Consider the following 17,499-nt stretch of genomic DNA (forward strand, 5'->3'; position numbering starts at 1 on the left):
CCGGGAGGAAACCGCTCCTCGTGGGACAGGGCCGGAGGGCGCTGGGAGTTCGCGGTCCTGCTTTCCTGGTGAGCTCCTACCCTCCGGGGAGGAAAACGAAGTTTGGCGGGGGCTTGCACCAGGCCCGAGAACGCACGTACTCCTGCTTCCTGCTCGGTCTGCCTTCCCTGTTCCTGACCCCTAAGGCCAGGAAGAGAAATTAAGGGCACTTAAGGTGACTCCAACGCCTTCCTAAACCAGCCGGTGGCTGATGGGAAGGATTCAGCTCAGAAAGGGCTGTGAGTGTCTCAGCTATCAACGCTGGGTGACCTTGGGAGGGGCTTTCAACCCTACCTGATCCCTTGGCCTTACTCACCAAGGAGAACTGATGGTTGAAAATGCAAAGACCCCCAAGTACACGTGTACTGGGGGGGGGTTGTGTCCCCTAATGGCCTACAGTCTACAACTTTCCTTAAGCCCTCCCACTCCCACTGGAGCAAATGTTATCAAGGTGTATGTAAGAGAGTAAAGCAATAGCTAACATTTATTGAGCGCTTACTGTGTGACAGGCACTTTTATAAGCACTTTAAACATATTAATATGGGGCTTCCCTGGTGGCGCAGTGGTTGAGAGTCCGCCTGCCGATGCAGGGGACACGGGTTCGTGCCCCGGTCCAGGAAGATCCCACATGCCGCGGAGCGGCTGGACCCGTGAGCCATGGCCGCTGGGCCTGCGTGTCCAGAGCCTGTGCTCCGCAACGGGAGAGGCCACAACAGTGAGAGGCCCGCGTACCGCAAGAAAAAAAAAATATATATATATATATATTAATATGCCCAAGAGCCATATGAGATAGTATCTATTAACACTTTCGTTTTATAGACTATACTGAGACAGATGTGAAGCCTGGCTTGGATGGCAAGCAGTCCAGTATTAGGCCAGGGGATGCGCTCCTAAACTGCCTGCACTCCATTCTCCTTCGTCTCTTCTTAGGTTGTTGGTTCTGTCCAAAGTAGAACTCACTTTTCTGACCACTAAGGATATTCCATCAAAGCATGAAAACTGCCTCACTTCTGCATTCTTTATATAGCATCCTTCCAAAGAGAAAACATCTCTGCATAACTACTGGAATCCTGCTACTGCAAGCAACGGAATAAGCAGTGAATGTGGCTGGTTTATTCATTCAACAAGCACTCCTGTGTCTGGCCCCAGGGGCAAAGATGAAAACAAAATAAAACCAGCCCTTGCTTAATTTAGGGATCTCAAGAGAACCTGACTGGGACAGGTGGTGGAGAGGGGTTTGGGCTCAGAGCCAAGGGCTGTGGGAGACCCTTAGTCATTTTTTATGGATTCCAGGATGAAAGCAAACAAGAGTCAGAAAGGAATGACTCCCTTTACCTCCGCCCCAATCCCTATACAACACTTTGATTTGAAAAGACAACTCAGGGGTGGATCCAAAAAAATGCCACCAACTACAAAAGTTAAATCTCACTAAGCTTCTGCTGTTGCCCATTTGAAATCTGATTAGAAGTCTGATTAAGTGGTAGAAAGCCTATAAAATTCACTCCATCCCCACCGCACAGAGGTACTGACCGTCCCACTATTTGCTGCCCACCAAGTATTATCAACCTGTAGACACAAAACTCTAAGCACATGAGTTTACTGAATTACTGACTCAACCTTTTAAATGGCAGCCAAATGCTACTCCTAGGGGAATCTCTCCTTCTTCAGTACTCACAGACAGCTTGTGAAAGCAGTAAACTGTAATGCCATAGTGACCTTATTGTTGGAAACCAGATAAGGAACAGGCACTTACACAGACTGCAGTGTGGTTAGCTCTCAGTGCAGCCTTCTGCTCCCAGTTCTCTACATGCTGAGTAATTACTTACCAGCAAACCTTTGGTTGAAATTCTGCCAAGTTTTGTTCTCATTCTTCTAGTTCAATAGGAACCTCTGAATTTAAGGTGCTCTGTGTTATGTATCAGGGAACTTTATTAGTAACAGCAATTAAAAGTCTCATGAGGAATAAGATGCTAGCCAGTATTTAAAGGTATCGCAGCAAACTTATTCTTTCAAAACAGAAGACTGGAAACTGCTTTCCTCGGTTGTCAGCTCTGATGAAGGGAAGAATTTGTCTTCAGCAATCTGCATCTCTCTCCTCGTTTGCTCCTCATCCTCTCTAACATCAACACTGGCCAAGTACCAAGACCACAGGTGGCAAATTAAAATACTGCCACACATTAAGCAGAAACATGTACACCAAATTTTACTATGCGTATTAATAAATATTCTTTATTTTAAATTTTGCACATTGCGCTTTAACATTACATCCAAACATTTCGCAAGTGGATGTCTACTTTGTAAAACCATATATTCAGCTCATTGTCATTTCTGTACAGAAGTATAAGTACAACATTACTTTTTGCCACTAAGTTGCTTTTTAGTAAGTCTCACAGGAAGAGAAACATTTAATGAAAAGGGATGGCTTAAATCATACGGCAGGCCTGCGCAGCCACACAACTAAAGACACAAGCCTGAGGAAAGAACAAACTAAGGAGGTTACCTCCACCGTCTCCCAAAACAAGAAAGAATCACATTGATTTAAGATAAAATTTTGCCATAAGTCACTAAATTAAGAGTTTTTTTTTGAAAGAGAAGGCGCAGTAGTCATCTTGAGTGTTTCATTGAAAGACAGAGCTATTTTATTTATTTAATTTGCTCCAGCCGTTGTCAACCAGCCACTACAAATGGGGCTCTTGTGATCATTTAAGCGGCAGTATTTATTAAATTTCTCCTTCAGATGCTGTCGGTATTGTTCTCTATTGCTGTAGAAAGACTGGTTATTAGCCATAAATGACTGTATTTCATCTTGTGAGATAAAGATTTCCTCATCTGAAGTACATTCAGACTCATCCTGCAAATCAAAGCAGTAGTAAAGACTATGACTTAAATTAAGAATGCAAAATGCTATGGTGATGGAGGACAGGGAAAAATGAAAGCAGTCTAACCTTTAGTTTAATTGGAATGTTTACAGGATAAGCATAACGTCATTCTGTCTTAGAAAGTACTAAGTAAGAATAAAAGGCAACTCAACTTGGTTTAAAACTCTGGATCTGTAATTTGTCCTAGAAGCCTACAAGCAGACTCCCAACACACTTCAGCCTTCAAAAGTGATTAGGGATGGTTACAAATAGCTACCAAATTTTAAATAACCTGACTTATCTGGGGCTGGTTCTATGTTGAAACTTTTATCTCTACACATTAAGTAAAATATAACCTTTTTTAAACTTACGAAATACACAGCATCACCATTAAACTTTACAACCATATGAAAAAGAAAAAAGCTAATATTCTAAAGGATTTGGTTCCCTTGGGATCCCATAATGACGAGAGAAAAGATACCACCCTTCTCCTTCTTGGCCCCTCCTCCAAGTCCCACACAAACTATGCACCGGGTCACTTGGAATCAGGTATAATTCATCTAAAGTATCAAGAATTGGAGTCAGTAATAAAAGATTTTCCAAGTTCGGTTATATGCTTTTATCCTACATGACACCTAAAGGAAGTAACCTGGAAAGTGGGCTCTAGTTCAGATTCTATATTCTTTCCTGGTCTGGAAGGGTGGCTACCATAAATTGCCACTCAGAAAGGCAGTTTGCTTATAATAACGCTCGTCAAGGAGTCAGACTCCTGGACATAATGCTAACTCTGTCCCCGTCTCCCAGCTAATCTTCTCTACCTTTGAGACAAGGGAAGACGAGGAAATGTGCTCCAGAGTAGTTAAGTGGAAGAGCAGGAATGAAGTCACCAAAAAATAATGAAATACTGCCCTTAACTGCTTAAAAGCCTCCTCCCATTCCCAACGTTAAACCCTCAAATACGTTCCCTCCCACATCTACCCCGTGAACAATCAGTTATCCACAGAAAGATAATCATGGCTTACTTACAAGGAGTTCAACTAAGCTCTTGGCACCTTTTCCGGAATCAGGACCAAATGACGTTTCTGTATGTTCTGCAAACTGTGGTACATTTTTCCTATGCTCAAACCAAGGCAGTGGCTGCCCACCCTTTTCAGAGCTGCAACAGCTTTCAGGATGTGTATCTTTGGTCTTGTCACGGTGAAACACTGTGTGCACGGTATTTCCTGAGGCCTCTCGATTACCTGGATCTGTAATACAGCTTCCAAGCTTTTGGATCTGAAACCACAGCAAAAGGATTTCTCAGGTAAAAAGGCAGGGAATAATAGCAATGACTATTTTTTAAAGAAAAAAAATGCCCTGAGAGTGTGTTAAGATTTTAGCAGGAATACTGAATAACAGCAACAGCTGGCAGTTGCTAGGCATTTACTGCACCCCAAACACTATGCTAACCCACCAATATAATTTCATCTTCACAGAACCTAATCTGACAGGGACTGTTATTGACATTTCACAGACGGGAAAACAGATCAAGCAAACTGCTCAAGATTACAGAGCTAAAAGATTAAAAACTATTATGAAAAGAATGAATTGGATTTATGACTCACATCGACTGTTGGACAAATGACCACGTCAGACACACACATGCATATAAATTCACAAGATGAGCAACCAATGGAACTGCATAGGTACTCATTCTCAAAAAAAAAAAAAAAAAAAAAAAACCTAGCAGCTAAGCTGCACACTTGCCACTCCAAGGAAAAGAACAAAGATTCCAAGTTATGACACTTACATGTTCATCACATTTCAACATCTTGCTTTTCTTTTTCTTCTTTTTATTTTTTCCTTTGGTGGTGTTCTCTTCAGAATTTGCCCAACATTCAACACAACTATCGCCATCATCCTCTTTATCTTCACAGTGATGAACACAGGAGTCATCACCTGCAGAAATCAGTCATCTCTTATTTGGGTGTTTAAATCAGCCATGTAGCAGAAATAACTGGGAAGCTTAATCTGAACCTACCGTGTTCGTCATGATTACAAATGCCTTCAGTGCAGGCAACGTCCGAACCCTCCCGAGAACCAGTTTCACTCCCTTCCATGCTAGATGAATATCCACAATCACTACCATTACAGTGTGGCGATAAGCCTGAGAATAAATCAAGTGAGAGTTACAATTAACATGCCAATAAATATGTTACGACATAGAATGAACCAACTGGGAACCACAGAAAAATTTCAAAATTGATGGCTTACTGAAAGTAAAAAGTGCATTAAATAATGGAAATATGATTGGAGCTTTACAATTTTTGATTTTGTTATTATTTAACAAATCAAACACCATAAAGAAAAAGGAAATACTAAGTGTCTGACTAAATTTTATGATATTCTTAGGGCTGTAAAGCAGTTCCTAAATTCTAGGTTACAGGATCTCTAAAAGTTCTTATATTTAAAAAAAAAAAAAAAAAAAAAAAAGAATAAACTTAAGAGTTAATTTTTTAAAACTATTTACTTACCTTTCTTTATTTTAGGAGACCCCAAAAGATTGCCACTGCTAGGACAGGTACATGATGTATTTTCATTGGTAACAATTACTTCTACACAACTATTACCATCTTCAGTGCTGCCACAGGCTTTGCAGCTGTTTTCTATGAAGTCTGTTTCCTTTAAGGATCAATATTAAGAGATAGTAAAAAGCTTTACCTCCATAATGGCTATATTTTAATTTCCTTAACCTAAGATAGGAGTTACAAGGTTAAAAATTGACAAAAATTATTCTCATGAAAAATCACTAATTCATTTCAAGACCAAGAACCAACAAAAGTAAGTTAAGGCTTAATGGTATCAGGGAAGTCTAGGAGAGCTATTCTCAAAGTGCAATCTGCTGACCCCAGGGGTTCCCTAGGTCAAAACCATTTTCATCATGACACTGAGATGTGATTTGCCGTTTTCATTGTCTTGACACTTACACTGATAATATAAAAGCAATGGTGGGAAAAGTTTCTTTAGCACAAACCAAGGCAGAGGCAACCAAAGCGTGTACTAACAGTCACCGTATTCTTCACTTGTCAAGCACTCTCATCAGGAAATAAATAGATAAAACGATATTTCACTTATGAATGTCTTTGATGAAGCAGTAAAAATACGAATTTTATTAAATACGAACTCATGGCGTAGAGGTCTTTTTATTACTCTGTGATAAATGGGAAGAATGCTTAAAGCACTTTTGATGCATACCAATGTATAACGGTTGTCTCAAGTAAAAGTACTTGTGCAACTGTTTAAGTTGCAAGCTAAACTAGCTGCTTTTTCCTGGAACATCAATTTCACTTGAAAGAAAGAATAAGAGACAAATTATGGTTATTCAGACTTGGATATTTAAAAGACATCTCCTCAAAAAGGAATGAAGTCAGCCTATCTCTTCAAGGAAAAAAATGGACAGTCATTGATAAAATTCAAACTACAATCAGAATTTTGAAAACTTGCATACACAAGCACAATGAGCTTGAAGCTTCCCAATACTTAAAAGACCTTTCTGATGAGATGAGTAGTGGTTTTAACATGATTATATGATATTATATAATGAATGTCAGTATCTGGAAAGATCTGCAAAACTCAGTGAACCATTTTCTTTCAAATGACCAATGCATGATGTTACAGAATCATGCATAAATAAAATCTATTCAAAGTGCCAAGACAGACCAATGGGTTTTAATTTAAAAGTATGAAAAGGTCACTGATAAGGGGTCAGGTTCCACATTGTAACTAATCTTTAAGAAACTACCACCACCTGTCAAGTTATAATGCCAAAGAAGAATATCCACAACTATCTGAAAAGATTTATATTAAAATACTCCTCCCTTTTCCTACTATATATATCTGGGTGAAGTCAGACTTTCTTCACATGCTCTAACCAAGCAACGTATGCTAACAGACTGAGTGAGAATTTACCTGATTCCTTTTAAGCCAAATATTAAAGAGATTTGCAAAAATATAAATTAATGCCACCCTTCTCAATTTTTTCTAGTTATTTTTCAAAAACTGTTACTCATTTTAACATACAGTGGGCTTATTATTTTTAAAAGAATAATAAATAACTTTAAATTTGTCCATTTTAATTTCTAATACAGTAAATGCTGATAAGTATAATCCACATAAACAAAAGCTCACTGGCCTCCCTAATTTTTTAAGAACGCAAGGAAGGGAATTCCCTGGCGGTCCAGTGGTTGGGACTCCACACTTCCGATGCAGGGGGCATGGGTTCGATCCCTGGTAGGGGAATTAGGATCCCGCATGCTGCGTGGTACGGCCAAAAAAAACAAAAACAAAACAAAACAGAAAAATGCAAAGGCGTCCTGAGACTGAAAGTTGAGAACTGCTCTAGGTCATGCATGGAGTTAACTTTTCACATTTGGACTATGATCTAGCAGAATACTAAGGTCATGTAATAAGTTAACTAGCCGACATTGTCTCTAGAAAACAAACACACGACATTAAAGATTTTGGCTTATACAGATTAGAGTAAGAAAAAAAGCCAATAAAGAAGCCAAAGGAGCCACATTCTGGGAAAGCACAGAAAAAGTGCTGAAATCTAGAAAAAAGCTATATATTTATGAGTCAATATCAAGAAATACTACCTTCTCTTGGCTTACTTCCTTCTCATCTGCTGTTTGTAAGGGAGCAGGAATGTCACAGACGCATTTATTTTTTCGTCTGTTCTTCCGCTTTTGGCGCTTCTTTTCTTGCTTGAGTTCTCTTACTCGTTCCTCCTCTGAAAATTCTTCACAAAGTTGTTCCAATCGACTGATACCCTGTACTTTTTCCACAGTCATCTATTATAAAACAAAGCTGAGACTGAATACTGGCCCAAACTTCCCTTTATTTTCCATGGAAATTCTCACTTGTTAATTTTAAGTGATATCACACACACAGAAACTGGTGTGTCATGCTGCAATTTTGTCAGGTTAGTCTTCTCACTGTATGAAGAAATGGATGAATATTTACTTTGCTGTGTTTTGTCAGGCAGTCCCCACAAAGAATTTTAAATTTTAATACCTTAAATGATGACAGTCTTAAAATCTACTCGGGAAATGAATATACAACTAATTCCTACGGGAAAGGTAGACTTACACATACTCCAATTTCAAACCAGAAATATTCTAGTTTCAAATTTCAGAATTTTAACACAGCAAAGTAAATATTCATCTATTTCTTCATACAATGAGAAGACTAACCTGATTAAATGATCTAGTTTCTGAAGACACAAACATTCAAAGAGAAAAGGAATAAGAAATCTGTTCAGCAAAAAACTAGCACAAACCTCCTCAGACTCCCCAGAACAGTGTTTAAAGTTCGTGGATGGGCTTTTGAAGAAAGGGTTTATAGCTTTCGTACCATTTTCAAAAAGGACTGGTGACCAGTTAAAGAGTTACAACCATGCCCTAGAATATAACAAAATATTCACTAGCCCAAAATTTATGTTCTACAGAGTCTAACTGAAAATAATGTTACCAAATGACAAGCATGAAACCCAATACCAGCATTATAAAGAGCCTTCAGTGTGCTTCTAAAAAGTAGCTCTTATATCATGGCATTCAGACACCATTTACTCCATATGATTGGAAAGAAGCAGGCAAACTGGGACTCATTAAATGTTTCTAATTTTGATGCTTATTTTTGGGTTGCTTTTAACTTGTCAACAGTTATGTTTCATAGCAGCTTCTCATTAAATAATCATCAATTTCAGTTTTCTACTTTCAGAATGTCTAAAAATCAAGGCTGGCAGAGTAACGGGATTAAAAAACAAAGAAAAAAATCCATAAACAACTTCTAAATTTCAGTTCCCCAGCAAACTCCTCTCCTAACCCCCCAAAAGCCATGACCAGTAGATCACAGCTAAGGTAAGGTAAGAGTGGTGATTAACATTAAGATTCAGTCCAATAACTTAACTAAGCAATCTGGACACGGAAGCAGTCCACTGTTGTTACCTCAAAACTCTTGCGTAAAGCATCAACACCAAGATAGAAAAGCATCTGCCACGTCTGTTCTTCTGCCCGTAGTTTTTGCCAGATTCGATGCAGTCTTTCATAAAGATGAATTCCCAAGCAGGTCAGAACTTCTTCTTGAGCTATATCTATTGTCTTAGCATGCCTTTCTCTTCTCCTATAAAGGAGAATAAATCACACATATTTCCTAATACCCTTAAGCTGAAACAGTAAAAGATGGGTAACACCTGTGCAAGTTCAGGTTTTAAACACAGTCTGCATGCCTAGTAACAAACTAATAACAAGACAGTTATACATTCAAACTCAATGTATATATAAATACACGAGCACACATGTATAAAACCAATGAGAAATACACATGCAGGTAGAACTCAGCCTTAGTATTGCTAAACATAAGGTAATTCAGGAACTGGCCCTAAAGAGATGTTTTTTCGGAGCACAGAGAAGTCATCATATGTTAAGTGTCCAGCTCAAGTAGGCATGACAGTTCACCTTCCAATTACAGCAAATGCTGTTTGGTTTTTGTTCTTTTTTTTGAGGAGAAAGACAATACCACCAAAGTGATTCAATCATGGGCAAAAGCCCTCTAGGCCAGTCTTCAGTAGAAGTGTTCATGAACTTCAGTGATAAAAGAAGTGTTTGTATTCTGAATGCCTAGCAGAAAGTAGGCACTCAAATGAGCGTTGATACACAAAACACAAGGGGAGGTGGGTTCAATTTATTGTGAACAACTTTTTTGATTTTCTTTTTACAACAAAGCCAGAGATAAAATTTTAGCTTCCTATATAATTTAGTAGTAATATACACAGTTCATGAATTACATTCAATAAAGTATTTCTTAACCCCCTGCTGCAAAGACCTCACTTCCTATGCAAAAACCATCATTATAAACAAAATTTAAACATGGAAACGCATAGATGGAGGAGGAAAAAAATCCCTTCTAATCATTTTCAAATGAAAATGATAAGCTATAATAATGAAAGCCAAAAAAAGCCTGCCCACTTCAAGCAACAAGGAGCAGACAACTGATCGACATTTTCTCCCTTTTTTTTACTCAGTCAACTAAATGCATATTTTAAAGAAAGCAAAATCTTTACAGGCACACTTTAATTTATACATATATCATATGTACTGAGGCAGACGGATAAAATGAAGCAAAGCGCTAGATAGCCCATTCTAGCAAATTACATACTCATACCCTCCTGCGAACTCTGGCTCAGCACGACCCAAAAGATGTGCAATGAAGTCTGTCTCACAGCAAACATGTATGTGTCGCTCATGTGGACAGCACCGCAAGCCTTCATAAAGTGCAGCACAGTAGCCCTTCTCTTTGCTGCAATCAAGTTCACCAATAAGGATATTGTATGCTCGGAGGACTTTATTTTTGCAATCAGTGCAAAATCTGTTGAAAAGAAAAACCTCAAAATTAAGAACTGGCTGTGTAATTATTTCATGAGGTATATAAAAGTGTACTAGACAATGACACTCCCCTCCCATACAGAGCATTAAAAAAGGCCTCCATACACACATTGAAAACATACACATATAAGGTAAATACACATTTAGGGATTACATGGGTATAGCTAGATCTCCATTTGCAAATGCTTTTTAAACTAGAGAAACACATGGGCCTAGAAGAATGAGGCAGATAAATACCTGTTAGCGCATAAAATACATGGCCAGAAAATATTAGTTGTCAAGGACTAGCATATCTTCACTTCAAGAGCTATTTGTGCAGGTCAGAAAATAAAACAAAAGAGGCTACCAACCAATGACTCTAGGATTCCTCTCCTTTCAGCCTCTGAAGATAGTTGGTATCTTCAGCCAGTAAACCTTGATTCAAATTTTTACATTTTAATACATCACTAGCTAAGTATGTGGGGTGGGACGGGCAAGAAGAATGGGAAAGTGGTACGTGTAATTTTTCCTTTATTGGTAATTTCCAAAATTTCAAATTCTTTCCTCCAAAAGAAAATGCATATTTCTCAACGCTCAGTCATAATATGGACAACATATATGTAGAAATGTGGTTTAAACTTGACTGTACACAATGTGGTAAAAGTACAGAAGAGCGGGCTTCCCTGGTGGCGCAGTGGTTGAGAGTCCGCCTGCCGATGCAGGGGACACAGGTTCGTGCCCTGGTCCGGGAAGATCCCACATGCCGCGGCGCGGCTGGGCCCGTGAGCCATGGCTGCTGAGCCTGCGCGTCCGGAGCCTGTGCTCCGCGACGGGAGAGGCCACAACAGTGAGAGGCCCGCATACGGCCAAAAAAAAAAAAAGTACAGAAGAGCATGTGAATGTAGAAGGATGCAGAAAAGTTTTCTTTTAGAAACCATCTTTTAAAAATAGAACTTTAGGGCCTCCCTGGTGGCGCAGTGGTTGAGAGTCCGCCTGCCGATGCAGGGGATACGGGTTCGTGCCCCGGTCTGGGAGGATCCCATGTGCCGCGGAGCGGCTGGGCCCGTGAGCCATGGCCGCTGAGCCTGCGCGTCCGGAGCCTGTGCTCCGCAACGGGAGAGGCCACGACAGTGAGAGGCCCGCGTACCACAAAAAAAAAAAAAAAAAAAAAAAAAAAAAAATAGAACTTTATAAACAATTGAAAATAACTCACAAATAATAGAATTATGACTACAACCAAGCAATTTACAGAGAAGTAACTTAAGGTGGTGGGCAATATATTCCACTATAAATAGCATCAATAGTAATCAAAGAAATGCAAATAAAATCAACAGTAACATATCATATACATATAATTCACTATTCAATCAGAAAGAAAAAAGAATAAAGCCTGGTTTCTTTATTTTTGAATTCCTGAAATAAGGAAGAATTCGGTCTGGCGAAAAAGCCAGGCTCACAATGTTCATAACTCTGAGAAGATCAGCTGTGGTGGAATGAGGAAATTTTGCTCTCTTTGATTTAGATTCATCTACCCAGATGAGCTCGTCTATTCCCATAGCTTCAGTCAACATGTCTGACTCTCGACTCTAGTTGAGCTCTGCTCAAGTCTCTGTCCTTGCCTGAGGGCCAGACCCATACAGAAAAAATGGGTGGCAACACAGATGTCCAAAAGGCAACACATTAAATTTGTTGTCCAAGACCAAGGGCAACACGGTTCCCTTATGTTCCCTTCCATCTGTGTTAAGAAATCACCATTCAATACGGGGATATATGTATACGTACAGCTGATTCACTTTGTTATAAAGCGGAAACTAACAAACACACCATTGTAAAGCAATTATACTCCAATAAAGATGTTAAAAAATAAAGAAATAAAATGAAATAAAGAAATCACCGTTCACACAGTCACCCAGGATAAAACCTCAGTTAATTCCAACTCCTCCTTAGGTCCTGCTTTTAGGGGTGGAGCCAATTGGTATCAATTCTTTCTAAAATTCTCTTGAAGGTCAATTCTTTTCAATTGCCTAGACAATTTTTAAAAATGCTTCTTAACAGGTTTCCCTGCTTCCACTCTTACTAGCTCTAATGCATCTCTCATACCAAAATAATTTTTTTAAACAAATCTCATTACCTCACTCTCAGCTTAAAAAACTCCCCACTGTCTATGAATAAAGTTCAAACCCATTAAGGCCCTCAGTGACTTCTCTTACCCAATCTACTATTTCCAGCCTTATTTCCCAAGATTCACCCCTCCCTTCATGGTCCCTGTACTCTACCCCATCCCCCCATACACACCAGATATATAATGGACTACTTTTTTTTTTAATTGAAGTATAGTTGACTTACAATGTTGTGTTAGCTTCTGGTGTACAGCAAAGTGATTCAGATATATAAATATATATATTCTTTTTCATATTCTTTTCCATTATGGTTTATTACAGAATATTGAATATTGTTCCCTGTGCTAGACAGTAGGACCCTTTGCTTATCTATTTTATATATAGTAGTTTGTATCTGCTAACCCCAAACTCCTAATTTATCCCTCCTCTATTCCCTTCACCCTTTGGTAACCATAAATTTGTCTACGTCTGTGAGCCTGTTTCTGTTTTCTACATCTGTGAGCCTGTTTCTGTTCTGTCAATGTTTCATTGTATCATATTTTAGATTCCACATACAAGTGATATCATACGGTATTTGTCTTTCTGATTTACTTCACTTAGTATGATAATCTCTAGGTCCATCCATGTTGCTGCAAATGGCATTATTTCATTCTTTTCTATGGCTGAGTAGTAGTCCACTGTGTGCGTGCGTGCGTGTGTGGGTGTGTGTGCGTGCACGCACATAGGAAAGTTGAATTCTAGTTATGGGAATTGCAGAAGGCTTCTTTAAGGATGGACGTGAAATGAAATGAATATATGTTAAAACAGAAGCTCTAAGCCCATTTTGTAAACAGAGGCAATAATGTTGACAAGTAAAGTTAAATCATTATGTTTCACTAATGCTTAAAAAATAGACACAGAAGTACCCAAAAATTAACTCAAAATGGGTTAAAGACCTAAACATTAAGACCTGAAACTCTAAAAACCCTAGAAGAAAACATAATAATGGAATAGATGATGATTTCTTGGATACGGCATCAAAAGCACAGGGAACAAAAGAAAAAATAGACAAATGAGACTATATCAAACTTAAAAACTTCTGTGTAGCAAAGGAAACAATGAACAGAGTGAAGGACAACCTATGGAATGGAGAAAATATTTACAAACCATATACTGGATAAGGGGTTAACATCTAGAATAAATAAAGAACTCTTACAACTCAGTAACAAAACAAACAAAAAACGAACCTGATTAAAAAATGGACAAAGGACATGAATAGACATTTCTCCAAAGAAGATATACAAATAACTAATAAGCATATGACAAAATGCTCAACATCACTAATCATCAGGGAAATGCAAATCAAAACCACACAATATCACCTCAAACCCACTGTATGGCCACTATCAAAAAATTAGAAAATAACAAGTGTTGGCAAGGATCTGGAGAAACTGGAACCCTTGTACACTGTTGATGGGATTGTAAAATGGTGCTGCCAGCATGGAAAATATTATATTGGGTTGGCCAAAAAGTTCGTTTGGGTTTTTCCGTGACATTGTACAGAAAAACCAGAACGAACTTTTTGGCCAATCCAATAGTACAGCATTTCTTCAAAAAATTAAACACAGAACTATCATATAATCCAGCAATCCCAGTTCTGGGAATATATACAAAAGAATTAAAAACAGGATCTCGAAGAGCTTTTTGCACACACTCATGTTCACTGCAGCATTGTTCACAATAGCCAAGATGTGGGAACAACCTAAATGTCCACTGATAGGTGAATGTGGTGTATACATACAATGGAACATTATTCATCCTCAAAAAAGAAGAAAATTCTGTCATCTGTTACAACATGGATGAACCTTATGGACATTATGCTAAGTGAAATAAGTCAGACACAAAAAGACAAATACTGCATGATTCCACTCATACAAATACTGCATGATTCCATACTCATCTAAAGTAACTGAACTGAAAGTAACAAAAAACAGAATGGTGGCTTGCAGTGGGTGCGGGGAGGGGTAAATGGGGAGTTATTGTTCAATGGATGTGGTACAGCTTCAGTCATCCTACATGAAAAAATTCTAGAGATCCACTGTACAACAATGAGCAAACAGTTAACAATACTGTACTGAACACTTAAAAACTGTTAAGAGGGCAAGTATAAGTTATGTTTTTTTATCACAATTTAAAAAAATCTTCCCCTTGGTGGGAGAAATGGTCACGGACACAGAAATAAAAATACTTCCACGTTTTCAAGCTATAATGGTTAAGTTTAGGCTTTTTGAGGAAATAAATGGTTAAATGTCATACAGTGCCAACAATGAAACTTGAAATATTTTCCCCATATCTTACTGCTTTAAATCCTCAGTCTAATATGTTTGTACGTAATCGTAAGTAACATAAGCATAAGTAAACAGCAATTTAAAAATTTATATGTAAGCCACAAGAATGAAAGTGATTTTTCCTGTTTTCAAAAGTAACCTTGCACACAAATTTAAAAAAAAAACATTTTCTTAATTCAGAGGTTTCAGTTTCCTAACACCTCATTTCTAATAATGTACTATCATAATGTTTAACTGGCTAAATAGTGTTCTAAAATCTTTATTATAAAGTGCTCAGAAAAGTCCCCTAAATAAAGAAGAAGTGCCAAGAAGGTCCATTATTCAGACGTTTAGAAATCATTTTCAACTGACTGTACCTCAAAAACTCAACCTGTACCTAAAACAACTAGATTCACAAGATTAACAAGGACTTGCAAATCTGGCAGGCAAAGGTTCACTGATGTGTTTACTGTGTGCCAGATACTGTTCTAAGTAAGTCTTATTATGTATCGTCAATCCTCACGACAAATTTAATCTTATAATAAATCCTATTAAGACCATTTCTACCATTATTTTTATCTTAAAGAAGAAAAACACTGAGGCACAGAAAAGTAACTTGTACAAAGTTATAATCAGTAGAACCCAGATTCAATGCAATCTCCCTTAATTGCTCTCTTAATTGTACTTCTCCCCTCATCCTTAACGTATTTATAAAATGGACTCCACCTTTCTTATAAATTACTGCCCCCTAAACACAGGAAACATCTAAAACCAATATAGGAAATTCCAAAACATTAGCTATAGTAACTAGTAATTTATCACCCAAAAAAGCTATCTTTTGGGGACCAATTCATATTGAATACAAGGATCAATTCATATTGAAAGAGAAAGGAATCTATAACAGACCTATACATTTATGTTTTACGGTTAAAAATCCCCCTCCCAAACTCCAAATAATTGACATATTCTCTACTCTCTTGGGTATAATCAACGAAGGCAAAAAACAAGGAAGTCTGTAATTCTAAAAAAAAAAAAACACTTAATAAACTTAGTATGCAGGTAAAGCCATTAGCTCATTGCCATACAAACATCAATCTTGATAATGCGTTTTTATTATTTACGTGTTTTCTAGAAGTATCCCCAAAGTAACTGTGTATATCTCTCCCAAAGTCAAAGAACACACAACCACAAATCCAACATGTGACAAATTTATATGAAAACAGTACAACTCCCCCGCAAGAACGCCATCTCTAGATGGCTCCTTTACCAGTTTCCTCTCCTATTGCACTCTCCCTCCCTAGGAATTTCCAAATGTTAATGACACTTAGAAAATTCCTTTGTAAAGTAGTATTCTAAAAAGAAAAATCTGAAGTTACTTTTATAGTACAGGAAGGACATGAATTCCAACTCTATTTTTAGGTCTTGACAATTAAAGAAAAAATAATTCAAAATATTACTAAGTAAAAGCTGCTATTTTAACGTTAATTTCGAAAAATGACATCAGGAAATGCTTCTGTCATAAAAACAAGGAGTACTAGAATTTCCACAGTGATTACGTACACTTTACTTGATTTACAGTTATTTTGCGTTTCTTGGAAGGCTGGCCTGGAACCAACAGGTAGAAATTACAAAAAATGGAAATGCTGGCCTAACACAAGATGGCCAACACTGAGAGTCGTCCTATAAAGGAACTGCCTACTCTAACATTAAACTCCGCCTCATGTCAGGTATTAACGGGAAGGCTGGAGTACTATTATGTGAAGAAGGTCAGTGACAGGTCAGTCTGGAAGACTGACAGCTAAGGCACCTTCCAACTACACCATGATGGTCTTTGGACTTACCTGTGTTTTCGCAGATACGTTTCTAGTGTTTCTAAAAGACAACTAGAGTCAATTAAAACTACTTCATCCCTGCATTCTTGGGACATTAGTTCCCATACGTCCATCCAACAACCTCTGCAGAAAGAAACAAATCTTAGTGAGAAGAAGGAATATACAAGGGTAAAACATTTAAAAAAGGTGAGTAAAGGATTGCTTGATTTTACCTGGCTGTCCCCTGGAAAGGTCCATAATGGAAAATGATCCTACACTTGCTGTCCTTCCTGTGGTCTTCACTACTTCTCTTATCTGTACTTAACTTCTCTGAACTGACACTGCTACTGCTCCCTTCACTGTAGTACAGTACAGTACAAAGCTTAGTGACACTGAGATAATCTGAAGGAATAATGTCTATAGTCTAAATTAAAATCATGAACTCTTTAATACATTAAGGTATTAATAGGATAAGTTTGCAAATTTGTATATAATTACATATTTAGCCATATTAAAATGTTACTTAGACAGGTGCTCATATCTTTATACAAAAACTTCTGCTCAACTCTTAAGTTTACCTGATATAATTTAACAACATTTACACTTATCAAGATAGTAACTGGTTAACATACTAAGCATTTTATGAGCGAATTTACTTGGAATGTTTTAAAGTCAAAAGGGCTGAAAAAAAAAGATAAAATATTTTCACCTATAAACATGGATCAATCTTCCACAAATGGAAAATACTAACAAGTGTTGATCTACTTAATGTGATTTTATAGCTAGCCCATGGCAACAAAATTCTTATCTACCTTCACATTTACAAGTAACTGGGAAAGTCACAGATTTATCTAATTATAGTAAATAAATTTTTATATTTACTAAAATAAAGATAGCATACTAAGATGAACACTTTACACAGCCTAAATTAGTAGTACTATACAAATAATTTTTTAAAAACGTAC

At 37.7% G+C, this 17,499-nt stretch overlaps 1 protein-coding gene across 4 annotated transcripts in view; it reads right to left on the reverse strand.

Moving 5' to 3' along the window:
* Positions 1–2,256: 2,256 nt before the first annotated feature.
* GGNBP2 (gametogenetin binding protein 2) overlaps positions 2,257–17,499 on the reverse strand; it is a gene marked incomplete at its 5' end in the record, with an annotated part of 31,299 nt that continues 16,056 nt past the window's right edge. Inside the window, 10 exons of one of the 4 annotated variants that reach the window (XM_079725369.1) lie at positions 2,257–2,890; positions 3,924–4,172; positions 4,687–4,835; positions 4,918–5,043; positions 5,411–5,558; positions 7,532–7,726; positions 8,882–9,056; positions 10,092–10,301; positions 16,565–16,678; positions 16,768–16,893. In XM_079725369.1, coding sequence (XP_079581495.1) covers positions 2,687–2,890; positions 3,924–4,172; positions 4,687–4,835; positions 4,918–5,043; positions 5,411–5,558; positions 7,532–7,726; positions 8,882–9,056; positions 10,092–10,301; positions 16,565–16,678; positions 16,768–16,893 — 1,696 coding nt within the window. In that variant the 3' untranslated portion in view covers positions 2,257–2,686. The remainder of the gene's footprint in view (positions 2,891–3,923; positions 4,173–4,686; positions 4,836–4,917; positions 5,044–5,410; positions 5,559–7,531; positions 7,727–8,881; positions 9,057–10,091; positions 10,302–16,564; positions 16,679–16,767; positions 16,894–17,499) is intronic. The other 3 variants (XM_079725366.1, XM_079725368.1, XM_079725367.1) reach the window with 3 other exon arrangements.

The sequence above is a fragment of the Hyperoodon ampullatus genome (assembly GCF_949752795.1).
Source record: "Hyperoodon ampullatus genome assembly, chromosome: 19".
NCBI classification, from domain to species: domain Eukaryota; kingdom Metazoa; phylum Chordata; class Mammalia; order Artiodactyla; family Ziphiidae; genus Hyperoodon; species Hyperoodon ampullatus.